This window comes from Zootoca vivipara, chromosome 13 (genome assembly GCF_965207765.1).
Source record: "Zootoca vivipara chromosome 13, rZooViv2.hap1.1, whole genome shotgun sequence".
Lineage (NCBI taxonomy): Eukaryota > Metazoa > Chordata > Lepidosauria > Squamata > Lacertidae > Zootoca > Zootoca vivipara.
In genome coordinates this window covers 32594058-32614441 of record NC_142596.1, presented here as the reverse complement: position 1 = coordinate 32614441, position 20384 = coordinate 32594058, and the positions used below count along the sequence as shown (strand labels likewise).

The 20384-nt window shown below is 43.2% G+C and overlaps 1 protein-coding gene across 4 annotated transcripts in view; it reads left to right on the top strand.

The window, feature by feature from the left end:
• The window catches only part of RBFOX1 (RNA binding fox-1 homolog 1), an 882054-nt gene that overhangs the window by 800886 nt on the left and 60784 nt on the right, over positions 1–20384 (top strand). For all 4 annotated transcript variants that reach the window (XM_088656526.1, XM_035132149.3, XM_088656525.1 and 1 more), the window contains one exon: positions 13668–13800. In XM_088656526.1, the coding sequence (XP_088512652.1) occupies positions 13668–13800 (133 nt within the window). The remainder of the gene's footprint in view (positions 1–13667; positions 13801–20384) is intronic.

Below are 20384 nucleotides of genomic sequence, written 5' to 3'. Positions count from 1 at the left end.
TTCTCCGCGCCACTAGCCTCCATGGCTAGGATGGGCCTGACTCCGGGTCTCCCAGGTACAGTGCTAGTCTGGCCTTCACCGCCACTGGCTCTCCCAGTGAGAAATGCATGTGAATTTTCACGCTGACTCTTTAAAAATCAAATGTACGCAGAAAGGTGGTGAATTGAATTTGAGTTTGGAAGAATGAAAGTCTGTGAGTACCTGAAAATGACAGATGTGCCTATCCCTGCTTGTAATCTGGTTTTCAGTTCAGGTGGACCCACACAATCACCTTTGGCTTTCAGGAGAGGTGACACATGTGATAACTGGTGCTAGTCATGTTGTTGATGTGCTCACAGGGTGGGGGGAGAAGTTGCCACAGTTACAAAAACCATGGGGGCAGGATGTACAATGAGGCAGCTACCCCCACTGATTTAATTGGGATGATTAAACTACTGCACATGTTCTTAGTACTGATTTCTTGTGATTTTGTAGGTTTTCTATTTAACAATAATACATTGTGTTTTTATGTGTTGGAAGCCGCCTTTTGAGGACTCGGCCCTAAATTTATGTTTTATTTTTTCATGGGCACTGTTCAAAGAAGAAAGACAGTTCTGTCCTGCAGACCTAGAACAAGACACACAAAAGGGGAGGAGGAAAAGATTGTTGATTTCAAACAACACCCAGGACTTGCTGTCATAGTCATTTCAGAACTGACCTAGCCATGATTCCAGAACTCCTCTGGCCTGCAGAAGATCATCTTATGCACCCCAGGAGCTTCATTGTCTTGAATACACTTTGTGTTCACTGGGTATAGGATAAGAATTTATAAGCTGGACAGTCTCTTAATTCAGAGCACAGCTATGAATTGAACTACTGAAAACAATACAAGATGTAGCATAGGAGAGTTTGGGGACGTGGGTTATAGCCAACTAAATTCTGCTCAGAATAGACCCATTGTAGTTAATTTAGCGTGACTAATTTAGGCCCATTTCAGTAAATTTACTCTTAGAACTTAGTTGGATGCCGCCCATTTGCCTATTAAAAGGTAACTATAAGAACTAATGTCAGCTGGTTAGAGTGTGGTGCTGATAACACCAAAGTTGCAGATTCAATCCCCGTATGGGACAAGCTACATATTCCTGCATTGCAGGGGGTTGGACTAGATGATCCTCAGGGTCCCTTCCAACTCTAGAATTCTATGAATCTATGAATCTATAATGCCAAATAATGCAGTGTGGAACACCATGCATGGTTCCCCATTTGGGGGTGGGGAATCTGTGATCTGCCAGATGTTATTGGGCTGCAACTCCCATCAGCCCCAGTCAGCATGGCCAATTATCTTGGATGATGGGAGTTGCAGTCCAACAACATCTGGGGGGGGGGCACAGGCTGCCCTCACCCCTTTAAATGAAAGCTTAGTGGATGATGAAAAATACTTACTTCCTGTGGAAGAGGACCTTTCCTTCAAAGCAATAGGAGCCAAAATACTTATCAGATTGTATATATCAAATGATTGTTGGCAAATGCCTTTGACAAACCTAAATGCTAAATTGTCTACATTTCGTTCATCACATACTTTCAAAGATTCTGTTTCTGGTGGTTGTCATTCAAGATCGCGTCTGAGATTTTTCAACAGAATTTGACAGCATTCCTTAGAGACATAAAAAGAGCCATTAACTTCATGGAAGACACCTTAATACATGGTGGTACAACAAAGGAAGACCATAATAAATGGAGGGTCATAGTCTTCAATTGGATCCATGAATTCAGACTCAACTGAAATTACAGGAAATGTATTTTTTACCAAGGCAGAGTAGTTATTGTGCAGCATAAAAAGTTATGCCAAGAAAAAGTAAATGCCACCAAAGAGCTGAAAATACCTGTAGTATTACAGAACTGAGACACTTTTGGGGGGGGGGGGAATGGTGAATGATCAAGATCAATATTTGCAAATTATCTCAGCAGAGCACAACCATCATTGAAATCTACCATGTTCTGGCAGTGTGTGTGTGTGTGCACATGCAAATCAAAAAGCTTCCTTTTCAGAGAAAAAGGGATACTCTGTCTTACAATTTTGTGATGCCAACAATGGTTAAGTGGTGATGGAAGCAACAATGGATTGGGACTAGGTGGCGCACTTCTACAACTGTCAAGTGGAACCCACTTGCTACTGGACTCTTACCAAGGACAGGTTCTAGAACAAATAATCATATGGTCTATCTGTGAGCACGTCAAAGAGGATGCTGTGATTACTAAAACCCAGCATGGGTTTCTGAAAAGCAAGACATGCCAGACCCTGATATAGTCCAGAGCCCTGCCACACGGTGCCTGGCTGGTTGTGAAATGGAATCTCCTACCTCAGTGTGTCTATTGGACTTGACTCTGCTCTGGACCTGATGATGTTTTACCAGGAAGTGCAACTCCCTCAACCCAACCTCCCTTAGGTTTCTCAAGCCAAGCTAGGACAGGAAAGATTTGTTCTGTGCACACTTCTCTAAAAGCATCCAAAAAATAATTTCAGCAAATCTACTCATGGAGATCCAGAGATTCCAGAAGTCTTACTCTGCATCTGATATGGATGGCCTAAATCTCATCAATGGGCCAGAGATAACTAGAAGCACTTTGTTGACCACGGACAGATGAATGAGTTGGAAGACTCAACGAGGAAAGGTTATACTGCTGGTTCATAGAAGCAGGTAATATGGTACTCTGGAATTGGAAATGGCACAAAGAACAAAATCTTAGCCAGTGACAACTGTAGAAGAGATTATTGGCACAACAGAAGAATCCTTTAAACCCTATAGATTTATGGGGCAGGGGCAAGGAACTAGCATCTGGCCTGTTTTAACTGTTGTGGGTTGTTTGGTTGTTGTGGGTTACTGTTCATGATATATTGATATACTTCCCTTAGCCAAGATTACCTGCTACAGTGTTGTTTCACAACTTGGGGGGGGGGAGCTTTCTTAGCTTTGGCATTCCAGGTGAACTTGCTGCTGACAATGCATCCCAGTTTATAGCATTCCAGTCATCCCAGACTTCTTTCAACTTTTACCATATTATTGCAACCCCACACTAATATCCAGCAAATTTTAGTCTTCCAAAAATAATATCTGAAGATGGAATGACTCATATATTGCTCTTTTAAGCTACAGATAAACATTACTGATAGACCAGCGGAACTGCTACTGCGAAGACAAGTCAGAATCCCCATTTGAACAGCAGATGAGAGTTTCATTCCATAGTGAGCTGACCTGGGAAAGGTGGCCTCTGCAAATGACTAAACTAGTAGAAGTTACGAACACTTCAATAACTGGTGCAATTCTGTGATAGAACTATCCCACTTAGAGTCAGGGGACAGAGTTTATATTGGAAATTATGGGAGAGGGGAAAGCCACATGGCAAACTCCAGTACCTGTGAAAGACAAGGAAGAGAAATGAAACACCCTGGTCATATTCTGTTGAGTCTGAATGTGGCATGTACTTTCCACCCATCACTGAGAATGTACAATCACCAAATTCACAAGCTGTACCTGAAATGCCAACTTCATCTTCTTCTGAACAGTCTTGGAAGCCTGACACCAATGATTGGACACTCAAAATTGCCATTTGCTCCAGTCAAGTTATTTGAAAGCCTTTAGGATTTAGAGAAGAGTGGTTGATTATCTGAACTACCAAAGGTCTCAATAGTGCCAATTTATTTACTGGTGAATAAAAGAAAATAGAAGGGAGAGTTATATGAATAGTTTAGTGGACTTACCTGTGTTTAGGTAGGGTTGGGAATTTCATCTTGCCATTCTGTTTTTGATGGTGAGTTCTTGTTTTGCTTCTTGACTGTTTGTTCTCTATAACAGCTATACAGCGAACTAGAATCATACCGGTAGAATTACAGTGGTGCCTCACAAGACGAATTTAATTCGTTCCACGAGTCAATTTGTTTTGCGAAAAATTCGTCTAGCGAATCGCGGTTTCCCATAGGAATGCATTGAAATTTCTTTTTTTGCCCATAGGAACGCATTAATTAAATTTCAATGCATTCCTATGGGAAACCGTGATTCGCAAAATGATTTTTTCACAAAACGAATTCGTCTTGCGAAAAATTCGTCTTGCAGGGCATTCGTCTTTGAGGTACCACTGTAGAGAGTAAGAAGTCCAACCCTCCACATTGCAGGAACCACAGCTAAATAATTCCTGACAGGTGGCCATCCAACCTCTGTTTTAAAAACTCCATGTGAGCACCACCTTCTGATGCGCAATATTGTTAAATGAGGGAGAGATTTATTTATCAAAACAAAGTCAAGTTAGAACAAAAATAGAAAGATATGACGTGTAGACTATGGCAAAACAATAAGCAACAGCTACAAATAGAGATATACAAATATCTAAAGTAGCGAGGACAGGGTGTTTCAAATCCATTCAAGGGTTATGAATGTAAGAAGGCATCATGTTGCATTCTTCCCTGTATTTGCTACCTGCAGAACTATTTCCCTTTCATTGCAGTTCGTCTTCTGCCAAAAACTACATTATTTGTTTCTCTGTTTTCTGTGGCAATGTTATGTAATTTACATAATGCCTTATGTAATCCACCCAATGCCTTATCTGCTAAAAGTTGTGACTATTTGCTATGAGGGAGGCAAAACCGCCAAACAGGGCCAATTCCTTCCCAGTTCTGAATACGGGAACCATTAATGCACCATAAGAAGGTCAAATACTGAGTGCAAGGAAGAAAAAGGTTAACATACAAAATAACCACAGCGTAAAGGGCAGGAGGGCGGGTTGTTCTTCAGCCAACTGTGGTCCCTAACTTGGGTGTAGCTGGCCTTTAGAGTGGGGCCCTCTGGCCATCTGATTGGCCAATTTGCAGTCTAGGGAATGGCAGACTATCCTGCCATTCTTTGCAGCATCCAAGGGAATTCCCCAACTGCCAGCCACACAATGAGGAGGACTTTTGCTCCGTGGAGCTGAGGTCCTGTTGTGACAGGCTGCAACTGCTGCCCATCTGGGGACTGGATAAATGGCCATTTCCAGAGCTTTGATCATCTTGGTTGCCCTCCTCCTTCACAGAACTGAACTCAGTATTCCAAGTGTGGTCTGAACGAGACAGAATAGAGCAATACTATTACTTCCTTGGATCTGGACACTATACTTCTGTTGATGCAGCCTAGAATAGCACACCAGTGTGGTGTAGTGGTTAAGAGCGGTAGACTCCTAATCTGGGGAACCGGGTTCGCGTCTCCGCTCCTCCACATGCAGCTGCTGGGTGACCTTGGGCTAGTCACACTTCTCTGAAATCTCTCAGCCCCACTCACCTCACAGAGTGTTTGTTGTGGGGGAGGAAGGGAAAGGAGATTGTGAGCCGCTTTGAGACTCCTTCGGGTAGTAATAAAGCGGGATATCAAATCCAAACTCTTCTTCTTCATTAACATTTCTTGCTGCTGCATCACACTGTTGACTCATGTTAGGTTTGTGGTCTACTAAGACCCCTGGATCCTTTCCGCATGTATTAGTGGCAAGCCAGTTGTCCCCTACAGTGGGGTAGCTTTGGGGGGGGGGCTTTGCCCCAGGTGCACAATTGGGGGATGACGACGAACCAGGTGCCCCCCCCACAGAGATCTCTGTTGCTTGCCCTCCATGCCCACCCTTGCTCAGCATGCAAGCACCCACCTGAGGGTGGCTAGGGAGTGGAGGGTGCAGAGTACCCTCTGTGCCCTGTTTCTGCCTGATACATGAGTGTCTGCCTGGCGATGGCTGAGGCAAGGGCTGGACGAGCTTGCTCCACACCCGCCTGGGGCAGATGCACCCATCCTGGGCACCAGCAAACAGCGTTACGTCCTGCTCCCCTAGCTTATATCTGTGCAGATGGTTTTTCCCTTCTAAGTGTAGAACCTGGCATATGTTTCTATAGCAAAATTAAAATTAATTCATAGCATTTCTTTATGACTTGAAGAAAAATATATAATTTGTTCATACTTTGGGAATAATGTGCAGGCGGGAGGGGGTAAGACACTCTTACACACTGTAAGATAGCTTTAGGCTGAGCCAATGAGGGAGAACATATTTGGACATTGAGTTCTGTACAGCAAACACTTCCACTTTCCCAATTTTTATACCTATCTCCAGATGTTTAACTGTGTGAAAAGTGAATGAAATGCAACATTTGCAAGCAGAAATATTGGTGATGCCGTCTCTTTGGATAAATGTTATCTATAATTTGAAAAGGGAGGTTGGTTAGATTGAAAATAGTTCTGGGCCTTAGAGACAAGTTATTCAGAAGATGAACCTTGCATAATGGGGCAGAAGGGTGGTGTGCAGATTTAGAAATTCTTCTTCTTCTTCTTCTTCTTCTTCTTCTTCTTCTTCTTCTTCTTCTTCTTCTTCTTCTTCTTCTTCTTCTTCTTCTTCTTCTCTCTTTCCCCCTCCCCTCCCTCTCAGAAACACACATACATATTAAGGCTGCATGCATATAGTTCATTAGGGTGCTGGTAACTGTAGCTCTGTGAGAGGTAAACTACAGCTCCCATGATTATTTTTGGTGTGAATGTGCTGTAAATGTGCTCTGGATGTATAATGTTTACAGCCTAATGTCAACTTATTAATATTTGCAGTTTATCTAATTTCTAAATTTCAATTACCTGCTTTATATAGCTCCATTCTATATTCTGTTATTCCTGTTCTATAACATGTGCCCATGTGCTGGGGGAAATGTTAAATCCCAGAGGGTTTTAACAGCTAACTGATAAATTCAAGGGTTCAGGATCCATTGTGCTGTCTATCTGAATGTAGCATTTTGGGAGAATGTCAATATTTTGACCAGGGATGCCTAAACATAAAAAGTCTTTAGCAGGTTCCAGAAACAATATAACAAAGGCACCTGCTTGATATCAATGGGTGATGCCACACTGAAGGGTCAATTCCATACCAGCCCCTACACTGATGTTCAGCCCTCCCAACAGCCCAAGGACTCTGCAAGAGCAGTTACCACCCCACAATTAGGGTTTCTAATCTATTACCACCATGCCTCAAGTCCTATGGCACATAAATGCAAATCAAGCAATGTGTTCTTCTTACACAGCTGTATTAACAACTAAAAACATACACACTTAAAGTCCCTTGCAGAAGAGAGACGTGTTCTTTTTAATTTAAATAGATTTGTTCTGCCTTTGAACAAAGAAGCAATGAGCTATCTCACACAGTTTCTAACCTCCTCCTTTTGTCATCTGCTGTTTCTTTCTCTTTTTTCTTCTTTTTTAAATTTGCTAGAGATTTCACACTTGACTACCTAGCATTCATGCCGAGCCAGAATGGGATGATGTTCTCTTAGCTTGTCTGTATCCAGATGGGCCCGACTGTATTTTGCTCAGCATTTTGCAATTCTGTGATATTATTACAGCCACTCTGAAAATTAACTAAGAGCAGAAAATTATAGTTCTGTGGCCCAAGCTTAAGCATTCTGATAAGCTTGTAGCTGAGGCTGGGGTGGGAGAGTCAAGAGAGATGGGGCATAAACAGCTAGTCATGCTGTCCCATGGACCCCAGTGATGATTTGCGAAATTCCCTTTGTGAATTCTGAGCAGAACCCATACTGTTGAGTTATTTTTTGTCCTTTGTTCCTGGTATATATATATATAAAGCTCAGTGTTCAATCGTGATGTGAGAATCATTTTCTGTTCTGCCCTGATATTTGTCACATGCAGCACAGAGTCTGTTTTGCTGCAGTTCATCTTCCATCAAAAGCTACATTCTTTAGGGTTTTATTTATTATTACATTTATATCATTCCTTCTGTCCAAGGAGCTTAAGGTGCCGTACATAGTTACGATCTCGTTGGCAGCACTACCCTCTCCGTGCAGTGGCTATAGCTAAGGTGTAATGAACAAGCTTATGCAGACAACAATCCGGCTTAGAAACAGCCAGAACTTTTTTGATTCCAGATGTAGGTGGATTTTGGCTTAGGCATTGGGTGTATGTCTATCATAGCCTCCTGCCAGAGGGTTGAAACTGTTGAGAGGGTCATGCCCAGGATTATGGCCAAGAAGCAAAGGATGCAACGTCGCTGCATAGATGTACTATATAAAGGGTGAGGAGCCTCAGGTTCATGAATATGACCCCTAGGCCTCTCTGGTTGGCCCTCAGGACTCTTCCCAGACCATGCACCACACTGATCCTGTTTCACACCTTGTTTTCCTTTTTGCTTGTCTGCAATGTGTCTTTGAGTTCTGATGTCTTGGATGGAGGATATAACAGGAGATGTGAATATGTGTAGAAACTAGCCTACTGTAAAAATATGAAAAGTACATCCATTGCTCTGCTCAGTTTTGCCTCTGGCCCTGCCCGGCCCTGCCATTGGGGCATCAGAAGGCTGCGCACAAGGGAATGCCACACTTGGGTGGAAAAATGCCTTTGCATAAATGATTTTTTAGAAAAAATTTAGCCTACTCAATGTCTGAATTAAGAAGGTCCCTGGTGATCCGTGGTCTATTTCACATATTCCATTTTAGCTTGAAGCAAACCTTATCCATGAAAATGCTCCCAGCCCCAGAACGCTGGGGCTAATAATGCCTTTGACTTTTACCTTTGACTTTCCATAATTCATGCTACCATTCAATTGGTTTTGTGCATTTAAAAAAAAAACTATCTTCCCTTTTAAAAAAGAAAGAGAAAAAAAGTTAATTAATCAGGGCTGTGTCAATTTCCTTGTGCCCTGTCAATTTGGGGCAAGGTAATTAATCACTAATCATCACCCCGTCAGCAGCAAGCAAAGGGACAATTCGCAAGCCATTTATCATCCCTTTGAAAAATAAATGGCAGACGCCACCACACAGCAAATACATCTTGTCTTTCATAATATTTTATCGACACTTTTGCATGTTGTAATAGACTTCAGCAACAAGCAGCTGTAGTTCAATGCAATATGAATATTAAAGGAACAAATGGGAACAGATTTATAGGCTATTGCTTTTCTGTTATGTCAGTTCGGAGATTACACCAAGCAAATGAACAGTGAAAAATTACTCTTCCGTGTGGGGAATGGTGATTAAACTTGTACATTAATTAGAGATTTTGTGTGTTTGTGTGTGTGCGTGAGTGCGTGTGTTTTTCTTTTCAATGAATTTCAAATTAGAATGGCCTGTAAGAAAGTGTTTGTCCAAAATTCGTTAAACAACCCTGTTTAATATCGATGTGGAGTTTAGAACAATGGCAAATTAATGACTGTTTCAGTAATCCTGAAAAACATGGAAAAGGGAAATAGAAGAAAGCATGCTTCTACTCAATTAAGACAGCAGGAAATCAACAAAAATATACAGGATCCGTGAAAGATTGGGATTGGTTCCTGCGTACAAGTACTTCGTTTAATTTGCCTGCAATCGATCAGTGACCACCGTTTTGCATGTGAATCTTCATCATTTGATGATGGAAGCATTATGCTGCATGTGTGCATGGGCCATTAAAGAAAGTGTAGAACACACACAAACACGCACACACCAAGCAAAAAATAATTTGAAGGGCCTATATTTTGCTGAATGCTGCCCATACTTTTGTCAAATAGCAGGCCCAAATTCAGTGGAAATCACTTCCCTACTCTAGCGTTGCTACCTGTCCCTAGACAAATGTGATCATCCTTTTGTGGGGAGGGGAGAAAAGTGTCCCCTGTCCTGTTTGGACTCCAAACGGGATACCTTTTTTCATGCATTTGAGCTCCTCCTCCTCCTCAAAACTGTTCAGGCAGAGGGTGGTTCCAGTGGGAGGAGGAGAGCAAGAGTCTGAGGAGGAGTTTACGTGGGCATAAGGTGGGTCCATGAAGAGGAGAGCCAAGAGTTATCACGGGATGCGGGCAGAGCGTTGGGTGGGGCTTGGAGGAGGAGCATGTGAGGGATTTTGCATTTGCAAAGGGTGGGACACGAAGGGCAAGAGAGGGGTTTTGCAGTGCATGGGCCGGCTATGGTGGAGTCTCAGGTTTTGTGTGGGCGGCAGGTGGACTACAACTCCCATCACCCCTGACCACTGGTCCTGCTAATTAGGGATTATGGGGGTTGTAGTCCAACAACATCTGGGCACACAAGGTTGAGAAAGGCTGCTCTAGATGCTGCCAGGATCATATGCAGCACCCACAAATGATTAGAACTATGGAAAATGATGTCCCCATGGATGCATGGGAACTTGGGTGCTATCTGGGGCCCAAATGAATTAGGCCCCAAATATCTGAAAGACTGTATCCTTCCCTACAGCACTTCTCAGGTATTAAGTTCAACAGAGAGGGTCTTATTGTACTCTTGGTAGTTCCACTGCCCCCAGAGGTTGGGGAGGGGGGTCCTAGGAGAGGACATTCTCTCTGGACCCCATAAGTTGTGGACTTTCCTCCCCACAAAAGTGCATCCAGAATCTTCATTGCACAACTTATCATATGCTGAAGACATACCTCTGTACTCTGGTGTTGATATATTTAGTTCTTGATATATTTAGTTCTGATTGTAACATCTGGGTGCCACAGTTAGAGTTGGATAGGGTTGCCGTATGTCCAGAATTTCCTGGACATACCTAGAATACTACATTCAGAAGCAGTGTCTGGGCAGAAATCAGCAAAATGCCCGGGAAAATCCAGACATATGGCAATCCACGTCAGCAGTATTTTTGCCTCTTTTCCTTAAAAATAGCCCAAAAATGTCATTTTTTGTGGTTTTGTCAACAACTGCCGTGTCCAGATTTTCACTTCTGGAAACAGAGTTGGACAAATCTGTCAATTTTGGTTTCTCATTTTTAAAACCCTAAATTCCATTCTCTATTCATAGCAGCAATTGTAGTAGTAGCAGTAGCAGCAGCAGCAGCAGCAGCAGCAGCAGCAGCAGCAGCAGTAGTTGTCGTTTTTTTTTAAAAAAAAAACCTCATGGCATTTTTTCAGCATTTTAATGCAAATTTCTCCATATGCACACCCATCATTTTTACCAACATAAACACTTTTGCAAGCAAATTTCCTAAATATAATCTAGTCTGTACGCAACTTTCTCTAATGAAGAAAATGTATGCTTACATTGGTTTGAAAACTAGATCACAAAATTCAGAGAAGTGCAGATTTCAAAGGCTAGTTGTGTTTTGGTTACCTTATTGATTCTAGAAATGCAAGCTAGGTGGTTTCTCACTAAAAAGCAAAGGAAATGGGATTTCTCCTTCATCAAACCCATAGGTTCCCCATCCTTCCCTTGCAGACTTAAGTTACATGCTTTCCTGAAGGAAGTATCACAAGACTCATGATGGGAAGTTGTCACAGCGGCTGATGCATGGGGAGAAGAGAGGCAGAATAATGAGAAGAGAGATTCATTCATCCATTTTGACGGCGCACCTTTCTTTTGGCATATGGCGCTCTTATGCAAATCCAAATTAGAGCTGGGATGCAAGGAATAATTGGCCATTAAAAGGGCTGTATGTTTTTATGGCTTTGATGGGGAAATCTGCCCCCCTGTTGGGTTTTGCATCTGCGACTTTGTCATCTATCCCTGAGCTTCAAAACTTAAATATACAGTTTATAATACCCATCTCATCTAGGGGAATTTCTGATGTTGAGCGATGAACACACTTCGTTTTCCATTTTGGGCTCCCCCGTCAAACTTATGTGTGTTAAAATATGCCATCCGATAGCCTTCCACACAAATTTTATCTCATTTAATAAGAAAATGAATGGGAATAAAATTAGCTATTTATTAATATCACTTGGGATGAATTGGTGTTTGTTTGGAGTTCAGGTGTGAGCACAGTGGTAAGCTCTCCTTTTGTGAAATACTCAATGGCCACATTCATACCATACATTTAAAGCACTATGATGCCATTTTAAACAGTCAGGATTTCTTCAAAAGAATTCTGGGAAGTAGTTTGTTAAGGGAGTTGTTAGAGGACCCCTAATTCCATCACAGAGCTACAATTCCCAGAGTTCCTTGTGAAGACTGTAGCTCTGGGACAGGAGTAGGGGGTCTCTGAAACTATGCTCATCACCTTTAACAAACTATAGCTCCCAGAATTAATTGGGGGGAAGCCATGATTGTTTAAAGTGGAATCATAGTGCTTTAAATGTCTGTTGTGAGTGTGGTTGGTTAATAGGTCTTTGTTGCAAAGCCCAGTCTCCACTGGCTTCTTCAAACTCTGCGCTTCTTCTGCCCTGCCAGTTTCAGTGGCCACAAACCACCACTTTGCAGGGCCACATGTTATCCACCCCTGTTCTAACTCATGTAGAGCAGCAGTACCTCTGCTAAAAATGGGTGAATGTTTATTTTGGTTTCTCTCAGTTTGTCACCATCCCCCCCCCATTTTAAATTTTAAATTCAGTTCAGCAGTTTTAAAGCACTTTGCAATATATAAAGCATGGGAGCGGAGGACTTATGAAAAGTTATGAGTGTTTTGGAGCATATTTCTCCTAATATACACATTTTCTGAAAGCCATTTCCCTAAAATGATTTTTGTATCTTTTTTGGGGTGGGGTGGGGTTGGTATATGCATATAAATTCAGAGGAGTGCAAATTTTTCAGGATAGGATTATTGTATTTCTGTTTGAGCATAGTTTCTAGAAGTGTGAATTTGAATGAGAAGGGGGGGGGGAGCATATTGCTCCCTCATCCCTAGTTCCTGCTACAACAGAAGTTCTTTAAGAGAGCCTAACTTGATATAACTGAGGTTTCCCCCCCACACACACACACACACACTTTATGACCTCGGGTACATTCAGCTGTGGGGAATCTGTCCCATTTTCTAATTTCCTTTCACATTGGAGCACCTGTTTTGTTATATAATTGTGTCTTATGGACCGATGTAACAGAATCACACTAAGATTCTTTCACAAAAGTGGGTGTGGTATGGCACAAGGACGAATGCCATCCAACAATATTGCTGCCTCCTCATCCTTTCCACACAGTCCTGCTGCTGTCCCCCCCCCCCATATTTCCTCCGTGAAAACAGCAGGAAAGAACTGTATGCTGGTGTACCGCCCCTGATTTTGTCACTTTATTCTTGTGATTATCTGGGTTAAGGGGGCTGCAAATGGATACCCCTCCCCCCCTGCCTAGAATCAAATAAAATGGAAATGTTCTCTATTCCATTAGTTTTCCAAAAGTGACTTTTACATCATGTGAAAGATCAAATGTAACACAGAAGTTAAGAGATAGGGAAGTGCTGGGAAAATGGAATAAACTTCCTCGCAAATGCAGCTCTGGTCTCATCCCTCTAAGCAAGCACCAGTTGGGAGATTTATATACCCGTATATTCCGGCGTATAAGACGACTGGGCGTATAAGACGACCCCCAACTTTTGAGAAGATTTTCCTGGGTTAAAAAGTAGTCTTATACGCAGGAATATACTGTAAGTGTGCATCTAGGAACCTGGCAAGCTGCCTTATACTGAATCAGACCCATTGGTAGCTCAGTGTTCTCCACTGAGTGATAGTGGCTCTCCATGGGTTTCAGGTAGGGAGTCTTTCCTAGTTCTATCTGGAGATGCTTGGAATTGAACCTGGGACTTTCTGCATGCAAGGCAGATGCTCTAACCACAGGCCCTCCAGTCCTGAATGAGCTAAGGCTCTTTCTTTTTTTGGTGACACAGAACTGAAGGATGGATGTTCTTGCATTGCAGGGGGTTGGACCAGTTGACCCTTGGCGTTCCTTCCAACTCGTATGTTTATTCTCTCTCTTTCTGATTTGCCTTTCCCTCCAGTGCCGGGTTTCCCATACCCTGCCGCTACTGCTGCCGCCGCGTACAGAGGAGCACATCTCAGAGGCAGAGGCCGCACCGTCTACAACACATTTCGTGCTGCAGCACCCCCTCCTCCCATCCCGGCTTATGGCGGGTAAGTAGACCCTTGGGACTCCTTTTGGCCATTGGTGCTGCCTTCTCCTGCCCTCCACTGCCACCTCCCCGGAAAAGGAGAGAGAGAGAAGCAACTGAGCATTTGAGAGTGCTATGCATGATGATGCCATCTCTCTCCACACACACACACACACACACACACACACACCACGCAGCATGCCACCCATCTCTGTTGCCTGAAGTGGAGCACCTTGCGCACAGGGCTGACAAATGATAGTAATTTGCACTGTCATGGTTGGGAGCTTTAAAGCATTTTGCGCGTCCCATGTTGTTATGTAAATTCCCCCTGAGAAGGAACGCTGGTGGGGGGAAAAAGAGAAAGAGAAGGAAAGGAAAGGGGAAACTCACAGAGGTAGAGATGTATTTTTGGATGATTGCAAACATCTGGTTAGTGAGAAGGTTGAATAACACTTTAAATCTCTCTCTCTCTTTTTTTGCGGGGCGGAGGGGTGGAATCCACTGAAGTATAAGTTGACTCACAACCCTAAGGGTTTTGATTTATTATTAGTGGTTTTGATATTAGCAGCAAAATGACAGCTGAGGTTGTGTGTGTGTGTGTGTGTGTGTGTGTGTGTGTGCAGAGTTTGTATCCTGCAAAAGATCTGGGCATGGGGAAAGGGCAATACAGTGGTACCTCGAGTTAAGTACTTAATTGGTTCCAGAAGTCCGTACTTAACCTGAAGCGTACTTTACTTGAAGCGAACCTTCCCATTGAAAGTAATGGAAAGCGGATTAATCCGTTCCAGACGATGAAAAACACCCCCTAAAACAGCAACTTAGTACGAATTTTACTGTCTAACGAGACCATTGAGCCATAAAATGAAGTCAATAATCAATGTACTGTACTATAAAATAAAATAAATAAGACAGTATTGTAGATGAAAAAATAACATTTTTTCCCCTTATGTCCACTGATGATAGTCAGTTTGGATGGGGGGCTTTTATCTATTTCTGCAGCCACACAATCAACCAGTAGCTGAACTGGGTTCCACACAGTCACAAAAACAAGTCACAAAAATGAAGTCACAAGCCAAAGTCACAAAAGCGACAAAAAACAACAACCCTCCAAATACAGAGGTACCTCGGGTTAAGTACTTAATTGGTTCCGGGGTGCCATTCACACTCCCAAAAGTACTTAATCTGAGCGGCAATAGTGCGTGAAGCGCCGATAGAGCGCTTCTGTGCATGCACGAATATCGCTTCTGCGCATATGCACACGGGTCTGCAGAGTACTTAAACTGAAAGTACTCAAACCGAAGCGTACTTAAACCGAGGTATGACTGTAGATCCCAACAAGCAGACACACCCACTGTTAGGGATGCAGGAGGCAAATTTTACGCATAGTCTTCAAAAGTAACATTCAATTTTATCCCATTTAAGTGGATCAGAGGACAATAGACCTGCTCCCAGACTTTGATAATTGAGGCTACTTTTACCCATCTGGTCCCACTCTGTGTTCTGGTTCTTGGTCACGGTAGAGTGTGACAGAATGTTGGGACCTATTTACATAGAGCTACAAGCCCTCCTCACTCATTAGTGGTGTTAAGAGGGGAAACAATTTGGATGGCTTCAAAATACGGTTAGACAAATTCTTGGGGGATAGAGCTATTAATGGCTACGTTTTGGGTAAATTCTGGGCATCTCTCCACAAAGGTGGGAGCAGTACACGTCTCAAGCCCTGGAGAGCCACTGTCAGTCACTGTCAGTTAGATGGGTATCTTATCCGACTCAGTATAAGACAGCTTCTGGGAAGAGTCATAGCTCAGTGGTAGAGCATCTGCTTTGAATTCAGAAGGTCCCAGGTTCAACTCCCAGCATATCCAGGTAAGGTTAGGAATATCTTCTGCCTGAAACCTTAGAGAACCACTGCCAGTCAATGGGGACATTGTTAAGGTACATGGCCCCTTGGTCTGACTCAGGATGAGGCATCACCCTCTGCTCCTAAGGAAGAAATTTAGTGGAAAGGATCCAGCTGCATCCCCACCATTGCATTTTATCTGCAGTTCATGACAGCTACTCCTGGGTTCAGCGAAAGCTGGAAGGTCAATGTTCTAAGCTTCGCAGTCAGCTTTCAAACGTAGGAAAAGCTACTTCCTACAGAAGTTTGATTTGAACTCAAAAGTAGCTGTCACAAGCACTGGCAGAGGAAGGGGAGTGTGGTGGGTGCGTTCTGGCCCGGATGTCACCCCTGAGGGGGGGGTGACATTGCCCCCCGCCCCCCAGGACGCTACCCCTGCTGCTCTTGGCAGCACCCCCTTGGGATGCTAGCCCCATCACCGCAGGCGGCTAGCCCCACCCCTGGGTGCACAGCATGTGCACCGCTCTGGGTGCCGGAGAATCTAGTCACAAGCCTCTGGTCACAAGCAGTGTGTAGGTGACTGGGGAGGAAGAGGAATACAGGAGCATAGTAAGCTGCCTTATACGGAGTCTGACCACAGGTCCATCTAGATCAATATTGTTTACACTGACTGGCAGCTGCTCTCCAATATTTTAAGTAGGAGCCTCTCCCAAGCCCACCTGGAGATGCTGCGGATTGAACCTGGGACCTTCTGCATGCAAAGTGTGTGCTTTATTTACTTATTTATTATTTCTATTATGACTATTATTATTATTTTCTTCATTTCTATAGAATCTTAAAAAATTCAAAGCAATTTACAACACAGCTAAACATCAAATCAAACAATCCAGAACAAATTTTGATTTGGTCTCCTGTATCTCATTTATGATATCTTATTAAGCACCATCAGTATATTTTCTGCTTATCTTCAGAAGGAATAGTGGTGTGAGTTTTTTAAAAATTGACTTAGAGATTTTAAACCTTCCCAACTACCAATTCTTAAAACTTTCTCCTGGCAAAGAAAAAAAAAAGTCGTAATAGTCATCTTGAGATATGGGGAAACCATTTTAGCAAATGGAGAACAGATGGGCGATTACTATACTGAGAAAGCAATATTTGATGGAATGTTGGAAACAGTTGCAAAATATAATTACATAATATACAATATGTTGTTTTCAGAACTTCACACTCCATCACATATTTTCCTCCCTGTTGCAATTTTTCTGTTAACAGTGATAAAGTCTGCATTGCAATTTTGGTTTGGGGCAGCTTCAACATGGGCAGGCATTAAGAATGACTGTGCGAAGTAGTGGGTGCTTAGGACAAGGTGCATTAAGGACACTCCATCTGCAGATTGGATGCCCTCGTAGAAGCAGATGCTATGCTAGACTTCCAGGCAACTACGCCCTTGCAAAATTGTAGAACTACAGTGCTGGGCATGTCAGTTGCACACACGGTAAGAATAATACTTCAGAAAGCATCTGTAATGATGCCCCTAGTTTCAAAAATCTTTTGGTCTCTTTTCTTCCCAACCTTCTTGTTGGGATGAGTGGCCATGGCATTATAGGAAAGCTGAGAGGGAGGTGAAAGTCTATAGTCATAGTTATCTGGACAATGCTGAACCTTGGAAAGAGCTGCCACATGCCTACAGCTTTTCCTTATAGCAAAAATTTAGGGGAAGAGATGTAGCTTATAGGCCATACAGTACTTGGATACAGAGGCTTTCCTGTCTGAAACCTTGGAGAGCTGCTGTCAGTCAGTGTTGACCTTACTGAGCTAGGGGGACCAAAGGTCTGACTTAAGTAGAAAGCACGTTCCTGTGTCCCTGTGTTATAAATTTTTCTAAGTTTTGGTATCTGCTTTGAGAGTTCTCAAAGCGGCTTACAAGCAAGAATAAAAGTGAATTAAACATATATGAAGATCAACAATAAAACACAGGGGAACATCATGAAAGCAGACAGCATAAAAACATATATCTCAGCATCTTTTAAAACTCCCATATGTATCTCCCCACCCTCACCCCATTTCAAGCTGAAAGTCCATCTCATCAGACTTTTATTTTGATTTATTTAAATGCTTTGAAACATGGGTGGAGAAACCTTCCTAAGCCCAAGAGCTGAAGGCCATTCAGTCCTTGGCAATGCTCCAGGGTCCACATGCCAGTTGTGTGTGTGTGTGTGTGTGTGTGGATGCGAAAGTACATGGAACAATGAATATAAGTGTTACCTTTGTATGCCTAGCTATATTCCCCACACTCACACTCACAACCAGCCTTCTCCATCCTCTCTGTCCAGGAAAGCAAGAGGCATCATTAGAATTTAAGGGCATGTTTCAGCCAGGCTGGACTGGGGTGTGACTGGGAATTGGCTATAACCTGGAGTCTGAGGGCTAGATAGAGGCCTGAGGTCCACAATTGGTCCCCCAGGTTTGAAGTTCCACCCATTCCTTATTTATAAGATTTCTTAACAGTTTTCAGGGCTATGTAACAAAAGTATAAATCAGGGGTCAGCAAACTTTTTCAGCAGGGGCCCCCTGTCCACTGTCCCTCAGACCTCGTGGGGGGGACTATACTTTGCGGGGCGGGGGGGGGGGGGTTGAACAAATTCCTATGCCCCAGAAATAACCCAGAGATGCATTTTAAATAAAAGCACACATTCTACTCATGTAAAAACATGCTGATTCCTGTGCCATCCGCGGGCCGGATTTAGAAGGTGATTGGGCTGGATCCGGCCCCCGGGCCTTAGTTTGCCTACCCATTGATTTAAAACCAACAAATGCACAAAACAAAAAACCCCATAAGACAAAAGACACCCCCACAAAAAATGCTCTAAAATTTACAATGTTTGTGCAAATAAGGTCTTCATCTGGTGCCTCTCCTTTGTGGATGCACCATGTACCTCTGCTAAAGAGGTATTTGCATCAGGGCCTCTGCAGAAGGCCAGAGTCAGCCCTTCACTGCTTTCTTTTGCACTGGTGGCCATATTTCTTGAAACTCCACTCTCAGCTAAGGATGTAAGATGGCATCATTTTCCATCCCGCCCTGCATTTGTTGCATGCATCACTGTTTCCATTCCGCTACAGTTCATCTTCTGCCAAAAACGACATTATTTGTCTTGCTTTATGCTGAGGCACAATGACATAACTTAAATAATTACATTGCTATTATGTGATTCTGCACCATTCATTTCAGTACAAAGGAAAGACAAAGCAAATGTGGAGGCGGCACAATCAGTTAAATGTTATTTGTGAACTAAAAGCATCAGTGAATATATCACCGTAACTGGAATGACATGGCACAAATAAGTGAGCATCAGCAATCTCTACTCCGCTTTTCTTTGGGGTCCAAGATCCTATATTCTGAAGTCCTGACTACTCGAGGCAGAAATGTTCCCCTTCTATCTGAAAAATGTGTTTTCCTGTGGAGAATTCTTAGATATTTTTGTGTGTGTTAGCAGAGCATTGGTGAAAAACTTATCTAAACAATGCATTCAGCCTGGTGATGTTTTGGAGTGTGGTTTCTTTTGGGAAGTCGGGTGGATGAAATTGGATTAAGGCAAGCCAAAAGCATTACATGCAGTTTGGGTTTGTTATTCATATAACTGATGAAGAAAGTAAGGAGGGGAAAACAATTGTCCTAGTTTTTATTCAGGTAATTAATAATCAAATTATCTCTGTATAAATTTACATATAAATAAAAACAATTGTTTTGAGGAAGAGAACTATCAAAATATTTTATTTCACTTTTAGACCACCCTTCATTCCATAAAATGTTCAGCATAACCCCCCAAAAATAAATAAAAAATAAAAAACTTCAAAACATCACTGGAAACAAGCTAACAATGAAATGAACAACCCCATTCCCCCCCCCGTGTGTGTTTGTGTGTGTCCTAGCAACTCAAGTTGCTTGCATATAAGGAGAGCTCTTGGGTGGGGACTCATACCATTGTCGCTTACCCTTGCTCACACCTTCCCAGATACTGAGAGGCTTACATTGTCTTAAGTTTCATGGTGGGAGATGTAACAACAAAAACAAACATATAGCAGGCTAAAAGTTAGCCACATCTGATCTAAGTGACATTATACGCTACTAGCTCCAAAATGGGTTTCCTTGATTCCACACTAATTTCTGCCCTGATTGGTGACCATTGTCAGGAGCATACCTGCCAAGTCTCCTGCTGAAAAATGCAGGATCAGCAGCGGCGCAGCCCCGGAAGTTGCGTAGAAGCAACTTCCGGGGCCGCTCTACCCATGTGTGAGCACCGGAAATAGGGCAGAGCGGCACCGGAAGTCACTTCTACGCATGCCCGGCAGCCATCTTGGTGGTGGCTGCATGGCAGTGGCCATCTTGGTGATGGCCACCGCCATGCGGCTACCACCAAGATGGCCGCCGGGCATGCGTAGAAGCGACTTCCAGTGCCGCTCTGCCCTATTTCCGGTGCCCACACATGGGCAGAGCAGCACCCAAAATGGAGGCTCCTTGGCAGGTAGGAAATCCGGGGGATTTCTGGGATTTTTCTCCATTCGGGAGAACAGCGGGAAACGGATTAAAATCCGGGGGTTTCCCGCGAAAAATGGGATACTTGGCAGCTAAGGTCAGGAGAGGGAGAAGGAGACTGCAATGCTCTTGATTCTCCTTGACCTCTCAGCAGCTTTTGATACTGTTGGCTGTGATGTCTTCCTGAACCACCCTAAGACTGGTTGTTGGGGCAACTGTGTAGCAGTTATTC